The sequence below is a fragment of the Mustela nigripes genome, chromosome 3 (genome assembly GCF_022355385.1).
Source record: "Mustela nigripes isolate SB6536 chromosome 3, MUSNIG.SB6536, whole genome shotgun sequence".
In the NCBI taxonomy this organism is placed as follows: Eukaryota; Metazoa; Chordata; class Mammalia; order Carnivora; family Mustelidae; genus Mustela; species Mustela nigripes.
Window position 1 is genome coordinate 194483763 of NC_081559.1, and position 16482 is coordinate 194500244.

Below are 16482 nucleotides of genomic sequence, written 5' to 3' on the forward strand. Positions count from 1 at the left end.
GCCTTTGGCTCAGGTTATGATCCCAGGGTCCTGGGATCGAGCCCCACATCGGGCTCTCTGCTCAGAGGGGAGCCTGCTTCCCTTCCTCTCTCTCTGCCTGCCTCTCTGCCTACTTGAGATCTCTGTCTGTCAAATAAATAAATAAAATCTTTTAAAAAAAATATAGCCAGTCAACATTTATCATTTGTATTTTATTTGATCTCACGTCTTTCACAAAACAAAGGCAAAACAGAAGGCTAAGTGAAAAGTACCAAATCACTTGAAGATGTGCTTGTTCTACTTTCCAGAAAAAACACTTTTTTCATCTGTTTTAAAAATTAAAACTAAGAAATTCTATTCAACAAGTGGTAACCCAAGTGGCTATAGCTGCTCATTAGGGTTCAGTCCTACGTGACACGTGTCCCCTAGGACGCCTGCCACGCGCCCCCTGGGGCCACAGGGAGAGTCAGGGGCTCTGCTCTCACAGGCACACAGGCTGGCGTGGGAGGCAGGTGTTACATCATCACCCCAACTGATTTGTTTTAAGCAGGCTCCACACCCAGCACAGAGCCCAACATGGGGCTCGATCTCACGACCCGAGATCACGACCTGAGCCAAAGTCAAGAGCCGGATGCTCAACCCACTGAGCCACTAGGTGCCCAACCCCAGGTGATTTCTAGATGCACTTGCAGAGTATGGGGGTGCCCTAAGAAGAACAGCAGGATTCAATGAAGGAGGAAAAATAAGGGATGCTTGGGTGGCTCAGAGTCTTGGTTTTGGCTCAGGTCATGATCTCAGGGTTGTGGGATGGAGCCCCACACTGGGTTCCATGCGGGGCATGGGGCCTGCTTGGGATTCTCTCTCTTGCTCTCCCTCTGCCCCTCCCCCCCCAAATAAATACTATCTCTAAAAAAGAAAGGACGGAAGGGAGGAAGGAGAGAGGGGAAGAATAAAGGGGTCCATATAGGCTGAGGGGCCACGGGGGACGGCTCTACAGAAGTGACACCCAGCCGAGACCCCAAGGACGGCTGGCAGCCACACAAGGAGGGGCGGGGAAGAGCGGCCGAGAAGCCAGCCTGGACTCTGGACTCTCGGGTGCGCCGGCGTTGGCTCCGGAGCCAGCTCAGAGTTACATCCCCAGGACACCGAAAGAAGGACCTGGAGAGCAAGTGGGGCCTTGCCTCCAGTCTCCCCGAGGCCCAGTAAATGGGGACTCCACTTCCCATGCAACCGGAAACTTTTAAAATACCCATTACCCTCTCTCCACAGAGCGACCGTGTGATTGCTCCAAAAACTCTGCCCTCTTCCCGAACACCGCCTCCTCCCAGAAACCTCTGGAAGGCGGCGGAAGGGAGCTCACGCCCACCTCCGCAGCACAGCGTCTCTTCCACCAACAACGCTGAGCCTTCTGAATGTAAATCCCACAGGTGTGTACAGCTTGTCCTACTCCTGCGCTTAACTCCAACTGCCAGCAGCAGGGACTGCAGAGGGACCGGCGAAAGGATGCCAGCCCCCAAGCAAAGCGCCGCTCCTTTTTGGTGTGACTGTACTCTAAGTACCCAGGGGCAGGATGGGCTCCGTACCCTTGAACCGCAGTGCCGACCACAGCGTCTGCTGGGAGAGGAAGGGCTCGAACGGCGCACGAGCAACATCTCCGTCCCAGCCAGGAGACCGTCGTTACCTTTGCTGAAGTCTTTGGGGTCCAGCGACAGGCTGTAGCCGGGAAGCGTCTCCAGGAGGAGCTTGTAGCAGGCCCTCCAGCCCGGCTCCGAGATGCTCGGGGCCACGCACTGCATAGCGGCCACGCGCTTGAAAAACGCAGACTTCCGATGGAAGCCGATCAGCTCGTAGAGCTCGGACAGGATGCTGTATCGCTGGATTTTCTCTTCCTCAGAAAGCTGAAGCACGGACAGGAAGATAAAAGCTTTTGAGAAAGGACACACATTTAAAAAAAAAAAAAAAAAAAAAAACTTTTTTCATCCAACAGAGACAGGATGAAACACTGAGGAGAGGTCAGGCCTGGACCGTGCGCCATGCGACACTCCCAGGAAAAGCATGGGAGCCGCATAACACGTAACTCCCAAAGTCGCCCGTTCCTCGCTAGGAAGGCCTGTCTTCTCGGGAACAAAGGCACTTGCTACATACCACGTGACATCTGCCTTAAGCTCCTTCATAAAAGAAAACGAACGACAGCTCACCTAGACGCTAGGGTTTGGGCAGGGACTTCCATCGAGGACAAAAGTGCTTGAAACAGAGACAGGACGGAGCCATGTGACCCATCAACAATCACAGCACCTAACTTGGACTTGAGCCTTCATGCTCACGGTTTTCCCTCGTCCCTGACCTGACTGAGTTCCCTCCATGACCCGTGACATAGTGATAACGCTTCTGTGTCTTCAGGGCCACTGATGTGATGGCCCTACTCTGTCATCACAACAGGGCCACCAACTAACGTCAGCCCGGCTCACAGACAAGGAAGCTCAGAGAGGAAGCAACATGTACACAAAACCACACAGCACCGAGTCAGAGAGCAGCCCAGAGCTGGGGGCGGGGGGGGCTGACCCCCTTACCACACGCACCCCCACCGCGCGATAGCTCCCTGGTGAGGGGGGCCGCCCCAGCCTCCACTGGGCTTCCTCCCAGCTGCTGGCCCGGGCAGGGTCAGCTGCCCAGAGACCTCTGTGGGCACAGACCCGCAGCCTAGAAGTCCCGCCAGCCAGCGTTCAACTCCCCTTCTCCACGGCCTCCAGTGGGCCCTCTCCCCCGAAAGGTGACTCTAAATGGCTTTCATACCCACTTTCTAGGCCTTCTGTAATCCACGTGCCGGCAGCCAGCAGGCTGGTGTCCCCCGAGCACAGCTCAGAGCCCGTCACAACGGGCAAACCCTTCAGCACTACACCCAGCAGCCCAGAACCTTCCCTGGCCCGGCCATCTGCCTTTGCAACTCCAGGCCCGCTGCCCCGTGAGCCAGCCGAATGGGACAACGCGGGTGCGTGTTTCCCGTTCTGTCACCACCTGTCCATGGGGGCCTCCTCGTGATGAAACCGACACGGGCGGACGCTCCTTGAGACGGGGACGACAGAGTCAGGCAGGCAAGGGCATTCCGGGCAGAAGACAAGCAGGCGGCTCCCACGTCTCCCCTCCGCCGCACCCGGCTCTCCGCCGCTCCCCGACGCCGCTCTTCGTGCTCGCCGCTGTGAGCTGCCTCTCCCCTCCCTAAATCCCCACGGGCTTTCTGGAGTGCTCCATGCCGGCTCTCTCCCTGCGTCGTCCCTGTTCATGTTCAATCCCTGTCCCCGCCCGGCCGCAGGACCACCAGACATTTCCTCAAGTGGGAGCATCATCTTTGGTATTATTGGCTTTTTAATTGAAGTGTAGTTGACACATCACACCAGTCTGTGTACAAGGTCGTGGTCTGACAATTCTGGACATTCTCAAGTGCTCACCGTGTTAAGTGCCGTTGCCCTCCGGCACCTCACAGCGACACAGCATCGCGGACGACATCGCCTACGCGGTCCCAGTCACCCGTGGCGCACTCACTCTGGGACTGGAATTCTGCACCCCCCTGTCCCCTTCACGGGTCTCGCGCACCCCGCAGCCGCAACCACTAGCTTATTCTCCGAATTTATGAGTCTGTCTCTCTCGTTACTGTTTGCTCATTTGCTTTGCGTCTGAGACTCCACAATGAGCGAGATCACACGGCGCTTGTCTCTGGCTTACCTCACTGAGCATCACACCCTCTCGGTCCACCCACGTCATTGCAAACGGCGAGATCTCATCCTTTTTGTGGCTGAGTAATAGTCCAGTGTGTGTGTGTCTATGGACAGACACTAGGGCCTCTTCCATAAGGTGGCTTCGTAAATAATGCTGCTGTAAACACAGCTGCACATATCTTTCCAAATTAACATTTTCACTTTCTTCATTTAAATATCCAGAAGTAGAATTCCTGTGTCGTATGTTTGCTCCAGATTTTGTTTTTGGAGGACCCTCCCTGCTGTTTCCCACAGTGGCTGTACCAGTCTGCATTCCTGCCAGCCGTGTATGAGGTTCCTTTCTCTCCACGTCCCTGCCAACACTTATCTCTTCTTCTTGATAACAGCCATTCTGACAGGTGTGAGGGGCAGCTCCTTGGGTGATGTGGGTGGGGCATCTCCTCCTGTTGGAGGTTTGTATCTCCCTGATGACTGGTGATGCTGAGCACCTGTCCACACATCTGACGGCCATCTGGACACCTCTGGAAAAATGTCTATCTAGGTCCTCTGCCCCTTTTTTAATCATATTGTTTGGGGTTTGGGGGTTTTAGGTTATATGAATTCTTTATATGTTTTGCATATTACCCCTTTGTTAGATATGTCATTAACAAATAACTCCTCCCATTCACAAAGGGTGGCCTTTGTGTTTTCTTCATGGTTTCCTTTGCTGTGCAAAACCTTTTATTTCGGGGTAGTCACAACGGTTTATGTGTTTTTGCTTCCCTTGCCTGGGGAGACAGATCCAGAAAAGCGTTGCTAAGGCTGATGTCCGGGAGATAACTACCCATGTTCTCATCTAGGAGTTTCACGGCTTCCTGTCTCACATCTGGGTCTTTAATCCACTTTTAATTTATTCATGTTTATGGTGTATGAGAATGTGGTCCGTTTCATTCTTCTGCATGTAGCTAGCTGTCCACTTTCCCCACACCATTTATGGAAGATACTGTCTTTCCTCCATTGTATATTGTGGCCTCCTTTGTCACAGATTAATTGATCATGTAATTGTTGACCGTACAATGGGATCCCTATCCCGTCCCATTAATCTATGTGTCAGTTTTCGTGCCAGTACCATACTGTTCTGATTCCTATAGTTTCATAGGATAGTCTGAATTCAGGGTTGTGATACCTCCAGCTTTGTTCTTTTTTTCTTGGGATAGCTTCGGCTATTCTTTTGTGGTTCCAAACAAATTTTAGGATTTTTTTTGTTCTACTTCTCAGAAAAATACTATTGATATTTTGACAGGAACAGCTTTGAATCTGTTCATCACTCCGGCAGTACAGACATTTTAGCAATATTAATTCTTCCAACCCGTGAGCATGGAATTTCTCTCTGTACATTTGTGGCGTCTTCAGTTTCGTTCACCAGTGTCTTACAGTTTCCAGAGTGCAGGTCTTTCACTTCTTGGTTAAGTTTATTCCCAGGTATTTTATTCTTCTGATGCAACTGTAAATGGGATTGTTTACTTCATCTTCTTTCTGTTATTTCACTGTTAATGTACAGATACACAAGAGATTGCTATATTTTGACTTTACATCCCACAACCTCACTGAATTTGGCTATTGGTTCTACTAGTCTCTGCGGGCAGCTTAACGGTCTTCTCTCTGTAGTATCATGCCATCTGCAAACAGTGACAGCTTTACTTCTTCCTTACAAATGTGGATGCTCTTTATTTCTTTTCCTGTGTGACTGCTGTGGCTAGCACTTCTAATGCTACACTGAATGAAAGTGGTAACAGTGGACATCTTTGTCTTGCTCCCGATCTTAGTGGAAAAGCTTTCAGCTTTCCAATGACTATGATATTCATTGTGGATGTGTCACACATGGCCTTAATTGTGCTGGGGCATGTGCCCTCTATCTTCTAAAGTGGAAGCTTCACTTCACACTCACACCAGTAATGTTCGAGAATTCCTCTTGCTCCACATGCTCATCAACATTTGATGTTATCAGTCTTCTCCATTTTAGCCATTCTGGGGTCTTTAATTTGCATTTACCCAATAACTAATGAAATTAGACATTTTTTCATATGATTCTGTATCTTCCATTATAAAGCATTTGTTGAAATCTTCTGGTCATTTCTTAAATTAGGTCATTTGTCTTATTACTGAGTCATAGGAGTCCTTGAAATATTCTTAACGTCATATTTTCCCAGTCTGTTGTCCATTTATTTTCCAAAAGAAGTCTTTGGATAGGCAGAAATTGTGAAGGAGCTCAATTTATCAACTGTAAAGTAGCTCAATTTATTTTTCTATTAGGTTAATGTTTTCTGTGCCCTTGCCTAAGGGACTTCTGTTTACTCCAAAGTCCCGAACGTATTTTCCTATGTTTTCTTATAGAACGTTTATTATTAGGTCTAGGATCTGTACATAGTAAATCTTGCATAGTGCTGGCTGCAGAGAGATTCCAGTGCCATGAGACACCTTCATGAGCAGAGGGCTGAGGAGGTCCACACGGGAAAGGCAGGAGTACTTGATGCTTTTCTCACATACTTGGGAACTCCCAGAACTTCAACTGTACACTTTGATTTTAAATATAGGAAAAGATACTGGGGAAGGTAAAAATATTAGTGATCATAGTCAGTACCCTCAACAAGGTCACCATCTAAAATAAAGATTACAAGCCTTGGCCTCCAACCCATCAGAGTTCCCACTGATACTTTCGTGGACACTACTGAAGATGAAAGACTGGGATACTCTGATCAGTCACACATTCTTCCATTCTTCTTCTGTCATTTGAACATAAGGAGAAACCAAATGACAAAAACTACATTATAAGTAGAACTGCTAATGCTCCAAGCCCCAGGCGAGATCCTTAAAGGAAGAATCTTGGGCACCACTGCTTCAGGGCCCCAGGAGAACATTTAACTGAAAAGCTCCTCATTGGCCATGGGCCCTATGAGCCTCAGGACAAAGCCCCACTGGGTCAGCATAGACATCCACAGCACAGGAATTTGGGAATACAAAAGAGTCCCAGGCAAAATTTTAGGCCAAGATCTTCACAAAATCTTGAAATGAAATCAAATCCCCAAACTCATTTCCGATCCGCTGCCCTCCTAGGGAGTATTAATCAACACATCTTTGTTCTAATGTTTCAACAGGCTGTACAGCTATGAAGGCGGAGCCCACAAGGGCACAGACATCTACATGAAGCTCCTGCGGAAAGTAACTCACAGACTACGCAAGACAGGTAGCTTTACTCATAAGCTAGACTCTGAGGAACTCAAATGTTAACTCACTATTCCTTTTCCAACTGGAAAGTTAAGTTCAAATGTACTTTTTTCCTTTAGAAACAAAGCAGTAATATTATCAGGAAATTCAGACTAGAGAGTCTCCTGGCTTTCTGGAAGAACAGTACAGACACAGCATCGAAAGACCCAAGTGCCAGTCCCAGACCTGCATTACTAGCTTTGGCATGTTCCAAATTATTTACGGGGATAATAAAAAATTAATAGAAAATTATTTAAATTATTTAAATCTAATCATGATTGTTGAAAAGACTAAACGAAATAATACGTCCAGTTAGCATAGCTTAAAGCCCCCAATGAGTATTCAAGAAATAGGAAATACCACTCTTAATTAGTGGCTTTGATGTCACCAGTATTAATCCAAAACTAGCCAGCCAGAGATGCTCCCGAAAATGCCTCCCTGGCGTTTAGGCTTCTCAAACATGGGCACTGGCAGTGACCTGAAGAGCACGGCCGTGGCAGTCACCGTAGATGGCCTGGTGATGGCAACCGGCAACAACCGCGAAATAGCAGGGCAGAGAACTGCGGAAGACTGTGCATTCCCAAGTGTGCAAAACACATTCTGTTTTTATCCACAGGTATTTCTACCATAATTATATAGTGAGAAAATATATATTCAAAACTACATAAATTTCCATATACGTGTGTCCAAACAGTTTGGAAAGGAAAGAATATAACTCTCTTCCCTACATCCCAAAGCAGGGCTACCAGGTTTGTACCAAGGACCTTTCTCTAAAAAGCACCTACTAACGTAGCTGGATCCATTTTGGGTTTTAATCATTCAGAAGGAAAGGATTAAAAACAAAACAAGAAGTTACATAAGACCTGGTCCCTCGATGGCTGACAAGGTCATGGAGAGAGACAAGCCAACAAGGAGTCACTCGCTGAGTTCCCAGCGCCCGAGAAGATGGGCGGCGGGATGGATGACGGAGGGGCAGCTGTGCCCGCAGGCTCAGTCGGGTACCTGGGGCTCCCAGAGCCAGTGCACACAGCATGTGCTCGACACCCTGACGATCACTCACGAGAGACCAAACTTGACCAACAATCGGCACCCTGGTCAGCACACCAACTGCAAGCGTCAGCACAGTCAAAGCCGGACCGACCTCCTGGCCCCCTCGGGTTCCTTCTTGGATGACCACAGAGACCAACGCCTCTGGCCTCACAAAGTGCTGCCTACTTTTACCATCTTCGGGTTTAGTAAGTAAGCAAGCTTGGGTGTATTGTGAAGGCTACACAAACCTTGACTACATCTTTCTTAGCAAAAAGAGCCCCCACGTTTTTTAAGTATATTCTCCATAAAATCTATTCTCTCCAATGACAAGTCATGGAGCCTGCAGTTGAAAGTCAACTCAGTAAGACCAGACATACTGAAGGGGGAAATCAGAGGGGGAGATGAACCGTGAGAGGCTCTGGACTCCAGGAAACAATCTGAGGTTTCAGAGGGGTAGGGGGTGGGGGCAACAGGGCAGCTGAGTGATGGGTATTAAGGAAGGTATTTGATGGGGCACCTGGGTGGCTCAGGGGGTTAAGCCTCTGCTCAGGTCATGATCTCAGGGTCCCGGGACCGAGCCCTATATCGGGTTCTCTGCTCAGCGGGGAGCCTGCTTCCCCCTCTCTCTCTGCCTGCCTCTCTGCCTACTTGTGATCTCTGTCTGTCAAATAAATAAATAAAATCTTTAAAAAAAAAAAAAGGGTATTTGAATGAGACCTTGGGAGAAAGGCAGTGTTGGTATGTTATAATCCAACATCCTGATTCAAAACCATCTGAGGACCTTTTTGTATTGACTATTTATTGATTCATTCAAAACACAATTTCTCATTCCAGGAGGATTTATATATTTGTGCCAGGAGTTTGTGCTCACTCTCAGGCCAGGACACTTTAAATTAAATCCTCAGTTCAGGTTGCCTTTTCCTTCCAGTAAGATTCTGAGATTCCTTATTTTCTTGCTTTGAGGTATGGGATTTTTTCCTAGTTTCCCCTTTCATTAAACATGGCTTGGGGGAGGTCCTGGCTGTACATACGGGTCTGCCATCCAATTCACAGTGGGGGCAGGCCGAAGGTTAGCCTCCTGCTCCACCAGGTGGGCCACTGAAACTGTGTTCCCAGAGCTAGATGGCATATGCTGGCTTCCGAGGCTCACTTCCCTTCCAGGATTTGTGCTTTCTAGTTGGTTTGGCCCCTGAGGATTTCCTCTTACTTTGCTGTTACACATTTTGAAAAACTAAGGGAAAAAGTTTTAATTCTTAATCAGCATTTTTTTTAAAGATTTTACTTACATGAGAGAGAGAGCAGGAGTGAGAGTGAACAGTGGGGAGGAGCACAGGGAGAGGGAGAAGCAGGCTTCACGCTGAGCACAGCTCCTGATGTGGGGCTTGATCCCAGGATGCCGGGACCATGACCTGAGCCAAAAGCAGATGCTCAACCAACTGAGCCACCCAGGTGCCCCTTAATCAGCATTTTTAAGGAACACAAGCAAAGAGGGTTATTGAGAGCTGCTAGTCCATGATACTACCAAAACAGAAGATACACTAGTTATCTTCTGAACTTATGCATTATTTAATATTTTTTCCTACTAACAGATATATATATTTTTTAAGATTTTATTTATTTATTTGAGAGAGAGAGAGAGAGATCACAGGTAGGCAGAGAGGCAGGCAGAGAGAGGGGGAAGCAGGCTCCCCACTGAGCAGAGAGCCCAATGCGGGGCTTGATTCCAGAACCCTGGGATCATTGACCTGAGCCGAAGGCAGAGGCTTAACCCACTGAGCTACCCAGGAGCCCCTAACAGATATTTTTTAATTTAAAAAAATAATTAAGGGGCGCCTGGGTGGCTCAGTAGGTTAACTGTCTACCTTTGGCTCAGGTCATGATCCCAGAGTCCTGGGATCAAGCCCCACACTGGGCTCCTCACTGGGAGTCTGCTTCTTCCTTACCCTATGCCCCTCACCCCTCAAGTGGGCACACACTGTCTTTCTCTCTCCCTCTCTCTAAAACAAATAAAATCTTTAAAAAGAGAAAAAAGGGGGGGGGGTGCCTGCCTTCGGCTCAGGTCATGGTCTCAGGGTCCCGGGATTGAGCCCCACACCGGGCTCTCTGCTTAGCAGGGAGCCTGCTTCCCCCTCTCTCTCTGCCTGCCTCTGTGCCTATTTGTGATCTCTGTCTGTCAAATAAATAAATAAAATATTAAAAAAAAAAAAAGGAGTTTCAGCAACAGAAAAGATAATACTGGTCACTTCATGTCTTCACTTTCAGGGATCAGTACTGCAGGTCCTCAGGATCAAACATTTTACGAAAATGCTCAGCTCGGGGACACACCTCCTTGGTGAGCACCACAGCTGTACAATCCTGCTCACCTGTGACACTCGACTGAGATGCTCTGAAGGCACATCACCCGCCACCTGCACACAGCTGACTCTGGCCGCCCTCATCCGGGATCAGTGGCCAAGCCCCATCAGGTCCGCCTCCCTGAGAGCTGCTCGGGAGCACAAGTGCCGAGCCGGGTACCCTGCTGCCCGCCGCAGAGCTGTCCTCTCACTAAACTTCACCGCAATCCTGGGAAGTCAGGGCATGAGCGATCCAGCTGACTGGAGAAATTTCCCTCAGTGACCGTGCGAGTCCCACAGCTACTCAGCGGCACAGCTAGGACGACGGCCCACTGATGCCAAACCGCAGAGCCGCCTCCTCTGCGCCATCCCATCACCATCTGCCCAGCCTTCCACAGGCTGCCAGAAGACCGGCCCTTTACTGCCCTGGACGCCCAGTATCAGAGACCGCCCTTAGGAAAAAGCCTGAGGGAGACCGCGTGCGGCCGGCCACCTCCCGACCCCATGGGCCTTGGCCTCTGCGCAGCCACGCTCGCTCCCTCCCTGGGGCTGCCCGCTCGCCATGCCCCTGGACCGGAAGCTGAATTCTGTACAGCCCTGGGCTCCCGGCAGGGCTGCCATGCCTGGTAACTCTCAAGCAAACAGGACCCTACCGACACCCTCACCATGCGGGGCCCACACCAACTCTCGGAAACGGCTTCCAGAGGACGAGCCTCAGTCTTGCTCTGTAAGACATGCCTTCACTGAAGCTCCGCCAGTGCTCTTGGCTCTGTTTCAACAGACGACAGAGGCAGTGCTCGCTGAGCTCCCCGGAGCGGGGCGTGCCGCACAGGCTAGACCATACCGGTGCCTCCAGTCATAAGTGCAGCAACACCAGCGTGAGGGACTGCACCTCATTCTCCACAGCCCCGGTTACGTAACAGACACAAGGGCTGAGTAGCCAAGCTCCCTAAACATGACTCATGAGCCTCTGCCCAAGAGTCACCCGAATGAGGCTTCGAGCACAGCGCTCCCGCGAGAAGTGCATTGTGAAACGGACAGCCCGGCTGCTCCGCACACCTGACTTAGAGCATCTGACAGACGACACCCAAACGGATGGTTTTAATGAAATTAAGATGAATCCATCCTGAACAAGCTCCCAGTATCACCTGTGCCCTACCCAGGGTCTGATTTCTCCCTCTCACGGAAGTGTCCGGGTAGCACAACCTGAATCTGGGGTTCTCGTTAACCAAATGGGGAGAGAGAGAGAGACCGCTGCGAACGGAGTCACCTAACAACTCTGGGTCTGGGACCCACTGTGACTCCCACGAGGAATACCCACGTCAGTGCTACACGAGAAGCTCGGCCTTTTCATTTACAACAGCATGAAAAAGAACGCGATAATGGGATACATTTAACAAAAATGAGTGAGACTTGTACACTGAGAGCAGTAAGAGATCGCTGGAAGAGACCGTGCAGGGAAGACACCTCAGGCTCCTGGGACGGAAGACAGTACTGACAGTACCGAGACATCAAAACTCCCCAAGTGACCTACACATTCTTCCCAATCCTGATCAAAATCCCAGCTTGCTTCTTTGGAGGAACTGACACGTGGACCCCAAAACTCACAGAGAAGCTCAAGGGACCCGGAATAGGCAACACAATCTTGAAAAAGAAGAGCAGCGTTTGAGGACTCACACTTCCCGACTTCGCAGCTTACCATGAAGCTGCCGAAGCAAGTCAATACGGTCCTTACGTGAGAACGGATATAAATCAATGGAACAGAATTAAAAATCAAACCTTCAGCGTTTGCCACAAGGATGCCGAGACCAGTCAGTGGGAGGAGTGTGTGCACAGTGAGCAGTGCTGGGACAGCGGGGTCTCTGCCTTCCACCGAGGAACTTGAACCCATCTGCACATGATGAAAATCAACTCAAAATGGATCAAAGACCTAAAGGAACAAACCAATCCTAGGAACTTCCTACAAGGAAACAATAAAACTTTCTGACATTGGCTTCGGCTCTGTTTTCCATGACACAATAGTAAAACCATGAGTGATCAGAGAAACAATCGATAAACGGACTTCATTAAAATTAAAAACTTCTGTGCTGCAAAGGACATCATCAAGAAAGGGAGATGACCACCCAGCAGAAAGGGAGAACATTTTTGCAAAGTGTGTATCTGATAAGAGACTAGTATCCAGGATATATGACAAACTTTTACAACAGAACAATAAAAAGAAAACAAAACCCGATTTAAAAATTGGCAAAGAATTTACATGCGTGGCCAATAAGCGCGTCATCATCAGCCGTCAGGGATGAAGACTGACCCCGGCATGAGACCGCTCACACCCAGCAGGACGGTCATGATGAGAGCATGGACAGCAGAAGGCATCCAAGGGGATGGGAGCTGTGGGGACTTCCACACGCTGCCGTCCACATGACGGTGCGGCTGCTCGGGAGAACAGTCTGCTGATTCCGCAGGTCAGACACGGAGCCACGGGATGACCCAGCAAGTCCCCCCCTAGGTATGCACACCCAATAGAACTGGAAACGTGTGTCCTCACAAACATGTACACGTCGGTGTTCACAGTAGCTTTATTCAGAAACACCCAAAGGTAAAAACGACCCAGCTGCCATCAACTGACGACGGAACGAGCAAATGTGGCCTAGACACGTCCCGTGGGACCCGCTCTCCCACAAGCGTGCTTGGCCCGGCGACTACGGGGACCGCTGAGACGCGGCCCCAGCTCTGGCCTCCGGCTGCATGACCAAGCCCCGTTACCGAAGACGCGTCACTTTAAGATCCAGTCCCCGTTTGCAGGAGCTCCTGGGGTAAGCAGCTTAGAATTCCCAAAGGCAGTAAGCGTCTGTGATTCTGGTTATGTATTTAGTTACATTCTACCCCATTCTAAAAAATCACCTAAATCAACGTTTTAAACCCAACTGAGCAACAGCAACAACAGCAAGATGACAGCGAGGATGGGGAGAACCTGGGATGGAACAAGAGGGGCGCGGGGCGGGCGTCAGGAAAAGGCGAGCGGCGGCGGAGACGTGCTTCTGTCAGGGCGACCCTCACTCCGACAGCTGAGGCAGGACGAACAGACCACGAGCTCCGAGGGCCCCGGTGCCCCCGAGATGCAGAGATGCCCCCGCAGCAGCGTCGCCCCGCACATCCCCACGCGGTCAGTCCCGAACAGCCCCCCCCCCCGGAGCGCCGCACGAGCGGGGCTGCGTGGGGCGCCTGCTCTCAGCACCCCCTCCCCTCGCGGCACCAGGTCCAACGCCAGGGCTGGGCCAGACCCCGCAGCAGGGGGGCAGCTCCTCCCCTGAAGCCCAGCTGGTGGCACAGCAACCCCATCGGTCCCGCTGCCCCTGCCCCCTGCCGGCTTCTCTACAGCCCTGACTTCCCGCCTGGAGATTTCCTTCCGTCCCTGCACACACGCACGCCCTACCTTGCTCAACCAGACATTTCTCCGTCCCCTCTCCTCCTCCCCTTCTCAGTGAGGAACGCGACTTCCCTGCCTCCCCACACAACCATTTCTTTCTTGCCGGGACCATGACCTCCCCACAGCCGCCCTGACAGCCGGGTGCCCTGCCGCCGGGACTGACACATCTCGGCCTTACCTACGCTGTATCTTTACACGTCCCCCCTCTACTGTAAAGAGCCTTTCCTGGATCCCCCCCATTGCTCCAATTCGGAGCTGCATTTGACACACAGTCCGAGGTCACAATTACCGTGCGCATATCTACCAGCTTTTGCTGGGCTTCCCTAGCAACGGCTTCATTAAGGAACTGCAGCAAGAAGTCTTAAGAGGCTACTCGGAACTGCACAGAGCAGCCCGCACACAATTTAAATGGCTCTGAAGAGAAAATGAACCAGAGACAACGAGGCCACAGCTTCTAGTCGGGAGAATCTTAAACGTCCCGGCTCGCTCGTGACCCCCGGGGCTGCGGCAGCGCCAGTGCTGGGAAGCACGTGCTCCTGCCGTGCACGCTCGGTGCGGGGTGCAGGGCTTCGCCAAGCTTTTCAAAGAGTTTCTTACTATCACTTGCTCTAATTGTCACCTACCATTTCCTGCAAAAGTAGTTTTTCTGTAAAAGATTGCGATACTTCAAAAATCAACTCAAACTGGATAAAAGACTTAAATGTGAGGCAGGAAACCATCCACATCCTAGAGGAGAACACAGGCAGCAACCTCTGTGACCTCAGACGCAGCAACTTCTTGCCAGACATGTCGCCAGAGGCAAGGGAAACAAAAGCAAAAATGAACTATTGGGACTTCAATAAGATAAAAATGTTCTGCACAGCAAAGGAAACGGCCAACGACACTAAAAGGGAACCTTCGGAATGGGAAAAGATCTTTGCAAATGTCTTATCAGATAAAGGGCTAGTATCCAAAATCTATAGAGAACTTATCAAACTCTATAGCCAAAAAACAGAAAGTCCAGTTAAGAAATGGGCAGAGAACATGAAGAGACATTTCTGCAGAGAAGACATCCAGACGGCCAACAGACACATGAAAAAGTGCTCCCCATCACTCGGCATCAGGGAAATACAAATCAAAACCACAGTGAGATCCCACCTCACAGCAGTCAGAATGGCTAAAATTAACCAGTCAGGAAATGCCAGGTGTTGGCAAGGATGCGGAGAAAGGGAACCCTCCTACACTGCTGGTGGGAATGCGAGCTGGTGCAGCCGCTCTGGAAAACAGCATGGAGGGTCCTCAACAAGTTAAACAGAGCTACCCTACGACCCAACAACCGCATTATTAGGTCTTTATCCAAAGGATACGAACACAGTGATCCAAACGGGCACCTGCACCGCAGGGCCCACAGCAGTCCGACCGCGGAAAGAGCCAGACGCCCCTCGAGCAGTGAACGGGTAAAGAAGGTGCGGCGCGCATCTAAGCGGAGCACCACGCAGCCGTCGGAAAGAATGAAACCTGCCATCTGCAGTGAGGTGGATGGAGCTAGAGAGTGTTGTGCGGAGGGAAGGAAGCCGGTCAGAGGAAGCAAACGCCGCAGGGTTTCACTCAGATGTAGGTTCGAGAAAGGAAACAGATGAACATAAGGGAAGGGAGAAAAAAGAGAGAGTGAAGCAAATCATAAGAAACTCTTAAAGACAGGGCGCCTGGGGGGCTCGGTCGGTGAAGCGTCTGCCTTTGGCTCAGGTCATGATCCCGGGATCCTGGGCTCGAGCCCCGCATCGGGCTCCCTGCTCCTTGGGGAGCCGCTTCTCCCTCTGCCGGCTGCTCCCCCTGCTTGTGCGCTTGCTCCGTCTCTCTCTCTGTGTCACATAAATAAATAAAACCTTACAAAAAGAAACTCTTAAGTACAGAGAACAAACTGAGGGTTGATGGAGGGGGTGGGCTGGACGGGGGATGGGTACTGAGGAGAGCACTTGCTGTGACCTGGTGTTACAAGCGAGGAATGAATCACAACACTCTGCTCCAGAAACCAATACTGCATTGTATGTTAACGAACAAAATTCAAATTAAACCTCAAAAAACAATTTTTTATAAAAAAAATAAAAATGAGGGGGCACCTGGGTGGCACAGTCGGTTAGCATCTGCCTTTAGCTCAGGTCATGATCGAACCCCGCACCAGGCCCTCCGCTCCGCAGGGGTCGCTGCTCCTTCTCACTCTCCCTCTGGGCTCACTCTCTCACTATCTCTCTCTTAAATACATAAATGAAAACATTTTAAAAATAATAAAAAATGAAAGACGTGCATCCCGGCCCCCGGGAGTGTTAGGGCCTCGGGTCCTCCCAGGCCCTCCCCTGCCCCAAGCACACGGCCTGCCGTCCCATGGCTTCGGGCCTTCTCGGTGCCCCGCCCCCCACCTGACAGTGACCCGGGCAGAGCTGCCACAGGGCAGACACCACGACAGTCCTGGACAAGCGCAGCTCATCTGAAGCAATCCTCCCCGCGGCCGGGCGGCTCGCTATTCTAGCAGTCCTCACACCGAGACACGGCGAAAGGGACACGGCGACCGTGCCGCAGGTCCCGCAGCCCCTAAGGGGCAGGGCAGGCCGTGGGCGCAAGCCGGCTGACCACCCTCCAGGCCGCAGGTCCCGCAGCCCCTAAGGGGCAGGGCAGGCCGTGGGCACAAGCTGGCTGACCACCCTGACCACCCTCCAGGCCGCAGGTCCCGCAGCCCCTAAGGGGCAGGGCAGGCCGTGGGCGCAAGCCGGCTGACCACCCT

At 50.9% G+C, this 16482-nt stretch overlaps 1 protein-coding gene across 1 annotated transcript in view; it reads right to left on the reverse strand.

Moving 5' to 3' along the window:
• Positions 1 to 16482, reverse strand: part of TRAPPC9 (trafficking protein particle complex subunit 9) — a 478436-nt gene that overhangs the window by 419396 nt on the left and 42558 nt on the right. Inside the window, exon 7 of the mRNA XM_059395212.1 lies at positions 1661 to 1877. Within this exon, the coding sequence (XP_059251195.1) occupies positions 1661 to 1877 (217 nt within the window). The remainder of the gene's footprint in view (positions 1 to 1660; positions 1878 to 16482) is intronic.